The 8,502-nt window shown below is 35.7% G+C and overlaps 1 protein-coding gene across 1 annotated transcript in view; it reads right to left on the bottom strand.

Annotated features, from left to right (window-relative positions):
- Nucleotides 1-1,297: 1,297 nt before the first annotated feature.
- LOC107702744 (mitoferrin-2-like) overlaps nucleotides 1,298-8,502 on the bottom strand; it is a 15,313-nt gene continuing 8,108 nt past the window's right edge. The window contains 4 exon segments of the mRNA XM_016505150.1: nucleotides 1,298-2,641; nucleotides 2,644-2,812; nucleotides 4,351-4,407; nucleotides 5,597-5,825. Of these exon segments, the coding sequence (XP_016360636.1) occupies nucleotides 2,413-2,641; nucleotides 2,644-2,812; nucleotides 4,351-4,407; nucleotides 5,597-5,825 (684 nt within the window). The 3' untranslated portion in view covers nucleotides 1,298-2,412.

Genomic DNA, 8,502 nt, shown 5'->3' with positions numbered 1-8,502 from the left:
GTATACATAGTTAGTAGTTAATATGATATAGCTCATAAGATAAATTACACCTGTGTGAACTTGAGGGCAACTGACTTCATATATCTACTGAAAATGACCTTGACACCAGTTGAATGAAAGCTAGACAAAAAAAAAAGCGGTTAGCTCTGAGAAAAAGTGTGGTTTCAGTGTCCAAATACTTTTAGGACCACATTAGAGCCTGCCAACATAAAAAAAAAATAAACATTTAACCTTGTCCAGACATTAGCAGGCAGGTAAAGTGAAATCTCCTCCACACTCCTTGGCAATTGTTCGGAAACTTGAAGTCAAAGGTCACATGTGCACCTGTGTCTTAGACCAAACACTGAACTTGCCACCAACAGAGATCTTTCAACTCTTACGGCTTAGAGGCGCTGTTCCTTCATTCCCGAGGACACCGGCAGAAGAATTCCACAGTCCACAGAGGAATTACTTGAAGTCATGTACACTGGAAAAAATCTGGTGGAGGATTTACTTTGAAACAATTTTCACTCTCAGAAATCGCCAGGAAATTTCACAAATAATTACAAAGAAACATGAAGTGACACACTGAATTAAATGCAAACTTTTGAAGTAGAAAGACTGTAATAATATTTTCTTGTAAAATGTACTCCAATAATCACTGATTTTACTATTAAAAATAAATCAGTCTATGTACTAGATAGCATTTCAGATATTGAGTATTGATTAATTTAATCATCCCAGGAGGTAATGCACTTTAAATGGAAATCTATGATGCAAGTAATTTCAGCATAAATGTAATGCTTAAATGCATAAATGTACACTGTTAAAGCAGTTATATCAATTATACAATAATGAATTACATCAATTCTTTATATATTATATTAGTTATTACAATACAATACAATACATTGACATGTTTCTTGAGTACCAAATCAGCATATTAGAATGATCTTTGAAAGATCATGAGAGACTGAAGACTGGATTAATGATGCTGAAAATTCTGTTTTGCCACCACAGGAATAAAGTACATTTTAAAACATATTCAAATTGAAAAGAGTTATTTTAAATTGTAATAATATTTCACAATATTACTGTTTTAATGTATTTTTGATCAAATAAATGAAGCTTTTTCATTTAAAAGAGGATTCTTCTTCTTCTTCTTCAAAAACAAGACTTCTACAGCTAGTGCATTATTGCAGCCCTTTTTTTTTTTTTTTACAAACCAGTCAAAATTAAATCATGTCAACCCAGAACATTCCTTTAACTCCAAACTTGAATTAGACTATATGAATAAATAATTGAACTCACACTGACATCAGTTTATGCAAGTCAGGGAAATCCCTGCACTGCTGATTTATTCAAAGCTGAGGAACAAAAAGGAATGGGGCAGACTTGTCGATAAAACTCCTCACATGTTCAACTGCCAGGTGCATTTCAGCTGAAACTCTCAAAAAAAAAAAAAAAAGACCTAAAATTCAGTTAAGAGCAAACCAAAATACATTCCAGTGTCCATCAAGAAATTACTCCAAATAACCAATTCATAGTCACTGAAATACTCAGAAGGACCTCAACAGATTAAATCTGAATCTAAATTTTTAATGACACTCAGGTCATGTGATCTGCATGTCTAAGGCATTGTTGACTGAATAATACTAATGTTGGCCAGAAATGACTGTGTCTTCTTAAAGCTGTTATACAGATCTATATGCGGCGTCCCCTAGAGACCGCAAAACTATTTCTACAAGTTATGAAGGGGCAACAATTTCAAAACTTTGGATCAACTGCAGGAATATTTCCCACAACTGCTGAGGAAAAGCCACTGCCAAATACTACAAAAATACCTCTAACATAGATATTTTTCATTATCTCTGAGTGCTATTCAGCCAGTGAAGGCAATACATTACTGTACAGGTCTACATTCTGTCATAAAGAATGATTTTAATGATGTTCAAAATCCCAAATTGAATGTACAGATGTGTCTTTAATTGTGCGTATTGATTTTGGCTGGGAAAATCTGAAAAAGTAGGGGTCAGGTTTGCTGTTCCAGGTACTGTTTAGAAGAAAGAAGGATTTGGAGAAGTTTAGAAGCTCTAAACCCCTCCCACAAACTTAAAGACCGCCCACTCATTAGCATATAACGTCTAAAGAGGCTTCTGACTCCCTCTTGTGGGAGGTGTAATTTGGGTTAAGTGTTAAGTAGGATGTCTTGAATAAAAACTTGAGCCTTCACAGTGAGAACTTAGGTTATGATTATTAGTTGAATTATACAGGAAAGTTTCAGTATTAAATGCCAACTGAAACGAAGTAAACAGACATGAGTGTTTGGACTCTATATGTGCGTATCATTTATTAAATCAGTCCTTTTGCAGCTCGCGTACTTATCTGGTTGGTTATGCGAGAGAAAGCCAAGGTCAGGCCAGCTGTGAGCGGTCACTTCTCTCCGTCCCTTTGGATCCTGCGCTTCTCGTGCTGGTGTTTGGTGATAACATACTTGAAGAACTCGTAGACGGACCAGCTGATGGCAGTCGAGGGCATCTGGTATATGACCCTGGCCTGAACGCCTTTGAAGTAAGCAGGAAGGCCGCCAAGCCTGTAGACAGTCCGGAAGGCATGGCCGAGGCCTGTGATGTGTCTTCCGCTTTGGCTGATGGAATTGAGTGGCAGAGACTCCTGCTCATGAAGTGCAACGCCTGGAATGGGATGTTCATGGTGAGCTGCGTGGTGTAGCTGCGATAAAAGGCCAGCGCCCCCTCCTGCTGCCACACGCAGCGTATACAGTCCAGAACGCCACGGTATGGCGAGTTATACATCTGCATCCTCTGCTTCACCACTGAACAAGGGCGGTCGTCGCAGCCAGTCAGACAGGAAACAAAAGAGGACAGGAAGGGGAACATTAGGCAAGTGCAAGAAGTCAGGTCATGACTGAAATACAGTAGCCCCATCAAAGCAGAAATGTCCGGACATGAGTGGATCAAACGCGTCTCCAGTCTGACCTACAGTCAAGCGGTCTGCGGGGAACAGACGAGGTGAATGAGAGCAGGTGTCTATGCAAGGCCTCAGTCTGGCACCTGCGCTGAATAACCTTGAGCCTCAAGAGTGCAGAAACAGACATTGCTGTCTGAGATTTGGCCCACTTGGGAATTTCGGCTAATGCTACTGTTTCAACATTGCACAGCTGTTAATTAGAGCAAGGCCAATCTACTCCCACAAGGCTGGCTTTTGGATTTTTTTTTTTTTTTTTTTTGTGAAATTAGCCAGGAAATTAGATCTTTTCTGCCATCTCCTGGCTGGTAGCGCACAGTGAACTTCCAGACCAAAGGAGTCAAAGTTTGCTGGTTAGTAGGGCTGCAACAACTCCATTTGTGCATTTTTGGAAGAGTATATTGTGCAGGATGTGGAATAACATGCTATTTTTCAATAAAACAGAGAAATTAAAGTTAAATAAAGATGTAATTATTTAAATAAAATAAATGGAACAATAACTATTGCAGCCCTACTAATTAGCATTGGTGTAATAAAATTTTTTATTTCTTAAGTAGCTGTGTAACCTGATCAAATTTAGCAAACAACAAAAGTCTTACAGTGGTACCATGGTAAAGTGATGGTATCTGATAGTACCACCATGGCACTTTGATAAATACCATGTTAAATCAAGATATTTCAAAGAACACCATGGTAAGTGCCCAAAAATGTTATTGTCATGACAAAACAAATCCAACATATATATCCAATCTAAAACAAAATAAAAATAATTACACAATAAATATACACTACTGGTCAAAGGTGTGGGGTCATTATGATTTTTTTTTTATGTCTTTTATGCTCACCAAGAATATAGAAAAATACAGTAAATTTGTAATATTGTAAAATATATTTACAATTTAAAATAACTGCTTTCTATTTGAATATATTTTAAAGTGTAATTCATGCCTGTGATGCAAAGCTGAATTTTCAGCAGTAATTACTCCAGTCTTCAGTGTCACATGATCTCTCAGAAATCATTCTAATATGCTGATTTGCTGCTCAAGAAACATTTATTATTACTATCAATGTTGAAAACATTTGTGCTGCTTCATATTTTAGTGGAAACTGTGATATATTTTTTTCAGAATTCTTTTGATGCATAAAAAAAAATCAAAAGAACATAATTTATTTGAAATAGAAATCTTTTGTAATATTACAAAATGTCTTTACTGTCACTTCTGATCAATTTAATGCATCTTCACCAAATTAAATCTTTTATTTCTTTCCAAAAATAAAATAAAAATAAAAATAAAGGATTTCACCCCAAACTTTTGAATAGTAGTGAATGGTATATTAAAATCTTATTTTATTTTTTAAAGAAAGTGGAGATTAAAGCAAATATACCTTCAGCTGGATTCATTGCAGCATCGTGAAGCAATGTGGCAACACATCCAGCGGCCCCTGTAACACATACCCTCAGACATTAGCACCAAAATTAGAGCATGCACACAGAGTGGATAGTGACTGGACTGTGGACTCAAAATACAACAATCAGATATACAGACGGATCAGATGATAGTCAGTCAAAAACTGTGTCCTGAACAGCCACCAAATACCCCCTATGATTCAACAGAGAGATTAGGGATTGACTGGATAAACTCTGGGGAATGTAAAGTCAGGAGAAAAAGAGTCTTTTGTTCAGGATACTGGCATTTACTTCACTCATCGTGCCTGTTTTATGGTAAGAAGCAAAAACTGCTGCAGCTTCAATAATAATTTTCATTCCTTTTCAGGCAATTCTACTGGTAAATGGTGATATGGCAGCAGTTACTCACCACCCTTTCACTCTTGATCTGGAGGAAAGAGAAAGAAAAGAGACACTACACAAAAACACCAACAATGACTTTCACCATGAGCTCTGAAGTGGAGGATAAGGCTAAATACCCATTACAGCACAATCTGACAAATACAATAAAATATAAACCCATAACACATCAATAACCCAATTTTCTATTACTCTGCACATTAGAAAAGTTAGAAAAGCTTATATTAGATTACATGGACGAACAGCAGGCCAGTTTAGCTTGCATAGTGACATTACTGTAGGTTTAGCTTTTAAGGTATTTCAACAAAGCTAGCGATGCTATTCAGTTCAGTTTATCATAAAGATTTGCACTGATTTGTTTGTCAGATGTTAAATATACAACCTGAAGGTAATTCATTAAAACAAAAATAATAATTTAAGCAATTAAAAACATGGATTATTTGTTGCAGTGCATTGTATGTTCAAAGATTTACTACCCACATGATCTTCTCTTTATTTATAGCTGCTCTCGTGATATCAGAGAGCGGCATTTTTGGCTATTTTGGGATTTGACCTCATACTAGAAGGACATTTTTAAAGAGGTAGATGTTTGAGTAATACATGATTCATACAAATAACATAGTCACTGGCAAATAGCTAGTTCCAGGATGTTGATGGCTTTAAACCACTGCTGAACTTCACTTAATTTTGATGCTGTCATTGCTACTAATAATAAAGTTGAAAAGTTCTTCTGAAAAAGCAAAAAAGAACACATTTACTGATTGCACTATGTAGAAATGTGCCGGCGAGAGAATTAACAGTGCTGATGGGTGGGAAAACTGGTACCGTTCGCCAAATGACTGTTCGCTCCTGGATGGATGATATCACCGAGGACCTTTTTCAACCTTTCGTAACAGGCGAAGTACAGTGCGTGGGCTGGCCCCGCCCCTACAGCTGTAACATTCAGACCCCTGATTGGCCTCCAGATTCCCTCCGTCCTCACGATTCGCCACAAAGCGTCCATCACGTTACGGTAGCGGGCAGCTGGCTCTGGCTGAAGGCTCTGCATGCGCGTCTGCAACAAAGAACAATTGTTTAAACTTACAAGCCCTACTATGTAGATTAAAGTATTAGTATAAATACAGGTATTAAAAACTTTCATTCAAAAATTTCAGTTCAGATTTGTTCTTGGACTTAACGATATTTAAAAAAAACAGCAACAAATAAATACATAAATAAATACATTAAAAAAAAAATAGCATGCAGTGAATTTCTTTCATTTCAACCCATTCTGATGCTTTCAAAACTATTACAAACTATTCAATTACAACAAAACATATTTTAGACAGCTAGAAAATATTACATTGTTGATATTTGAATCAGCAGGATTTGCAACAATTTTTTTATGCTTCATTTTTCAGCATTTTTTCATAAAAACTTATAGAAAAAAATGTTAGAGAAGTTTACATTTGCAATAATAATAAATAAAAATATAATTAACAAACATTAGATAAAGTGACAATTCAGCACTGGTCATGTTTCCCTCTATTTACTTATTTTTCATTATCTCAGGCCAACAAAATCAGCAAGATATTTTATTTTTTATACTACATTTTTCAGTATTTTTCACATAAATACTTACATTTGCAAAAATAAAACAGAATAAAGTAAAAATTGAAAAATTGAAAATTGAAAAAAAAAAACATGACGAACAAACATACTCGAATCGATGCATCACTGGCCCAATAGGGTAAGTTTCCTCCTATTTATTTATTTTTCATTTATTATCTCAAGCCTGCAACAAAATATGTATCAATGCAACACCCACATACACACAACATAGTGAAAAAAATAATTTAAGTGTGAATATTTATGAATTTTACATTGAAAGAAAATCAACTTAAAACACATCATAAAAACAATACAGTAAAAAACAACAACAACAACAACCATGACAGAATAAAGCTTTGCAAACAATGCATCACATAGCCAAGTCATTGGATCTGTAGATCAGAGCTGAAGTTTGCAGCAATAAGGTCAGCAGGGAGGGACATAATCTAACCACCTAATCTGCTTTTCCAGCAGATCTACAGTATCACCGGACATACATGAGAATAGTGGATGCAATTCAGTACCTGTAACCAGCTTCTACAGAAACACTGGCATTGATTCAACAGGGAAACAATGTTAGTACTTAGTAATGTACTTGGTTGCACAACACATTTTGTAGAGTTACATTGTGGCCTTGAACCTATACCACAAAAGTCATGTTTGAACTGACATGGTCAGAGAGGCTGAAAAAGTTCAGAACAACAGCTGCAAGCCTGCAATGTGGTGAAATTTAAGATGCCTGCTGTGGTTGCATGAGTAACAGTATTCCTGTAAGGAAACAATACTTCCATAAAACGCCCGGGAAATAATCATATTTGCCAATAAATGTGTGCAAACTATGCCTAAAGCCAGTTCCTCATGACAGGGGAGTGAGGAACTACAACCTCCAACAGGTAGTTTCAAGACTGCTCTTGAAATGCTCAGGATTGCAAAATGGACCAGGGAACAGAGACAAAACTGATCAGATTGAAGTGATCTTTTATTACAATGAGTTACTGAATTTCTACCAAGAAACAGCCAACTGAGATTAAGGTGTCCAACGTTCACAAAAAAAAAAAGTGCTTTGACCCTGTAGTACATTTACCACCTAGAAAACAATGTACAAGAACTATGAGAGCAAAATGTGCTGGGAGCTTGGTACATGAACAAAACAAACACTATAGAGTTCCCGTCCTTTTTGACCAATCAATTTCCTTCCATAACTTTTTTAGTCATTAGTGATTACTGGATAAAAAATTTTTATAATTAATATAATATTTTTTAATATTAACAAACAAAAAAACAAAAACAAATTAAGTGCAGAAATAAAGTGTCTAGAAATTACTGTGGGAACTCTTGAATTTATAAATAGACAGGATGTTACCAAAAAAAGAAGAAGCACAATAAACAGTAGGATTGAATGCAGAACATCTCATGGGAAAATAAAATATAATATAATACAATACAAAATAATATAGGTTTGAAACAAAGCAGAACTGTACTCATTTTCAGTAATTTACCAATTACATCTGCACTTTCAATTTTAATTATATTTCATATGTTTTTTTTTTCTTTTAGTGAAATCTAGGAACCAAAGATGTATCTTAGTCTGTGCTATAATCTATACAGTGGGTATAGAAAAGAATCATCCCCCTTTAAAATAATCACATTTTGTTGCTTTGCAGCCTGAAATAAAGACGTTTTTTGTTTTATCCTGCTGTATTTACTCAGTGCAACTTATAACATCCAAGTGAAAGATATAAGACCAACATGTCAGAGAAAAAAAATAAAATAAATAAAAACAGAATCACCGAGTTGGAAAAAGGATCACCCCCTTGTGTCAGTATTTTGTTCAACCACCTTTTGCTTTAATTGCAGCCTGTAGTCTGTTGGGATTTGTCTCTACTAACTTTGCACTAGTGCTGTGTTCGATGCGACGATGAATCGTCACAGAGATTTGACGATACGAGTATCGATACAGCAGTCTCTGTATCGATATTGTGGCACGTGCGTTGCAGTGGACCGCGCTTAATTTGAATACAAGAACACCGTTTAAAATGGAGTAGAAAAGTGCGAGGTTTCTAAAAAATAATAAATAGAGCAAAATATATAGGCTACGAGGTTTAATCTGGCCGCAGAGGAACACAACTGGGTTGCCTGAT

This window comes from Sinocyclocheilus anshuiensis, unplaced genomic scaffold (assembly GCF_001515605.1).
Source record: "Sinocyclocheilus anshuiensis isolate Anshui unplaced genomic scaffold, SAMN03320099.WGS_v1.1 scaffold843, whole genome shotgun sequence".
NCBI lineage: Eukaryota > Metazoa > Chordata > Actinopteri > Cypriniformes > Cyprinidae > Sinocyclocheilus > Sinocyclocheilus anshuiensis.
The sequence above is the reverse complement of the archived record's forward strand: the minus strand, read 5'-3'. Positions and strand labels throughout refer to the sequence as shown.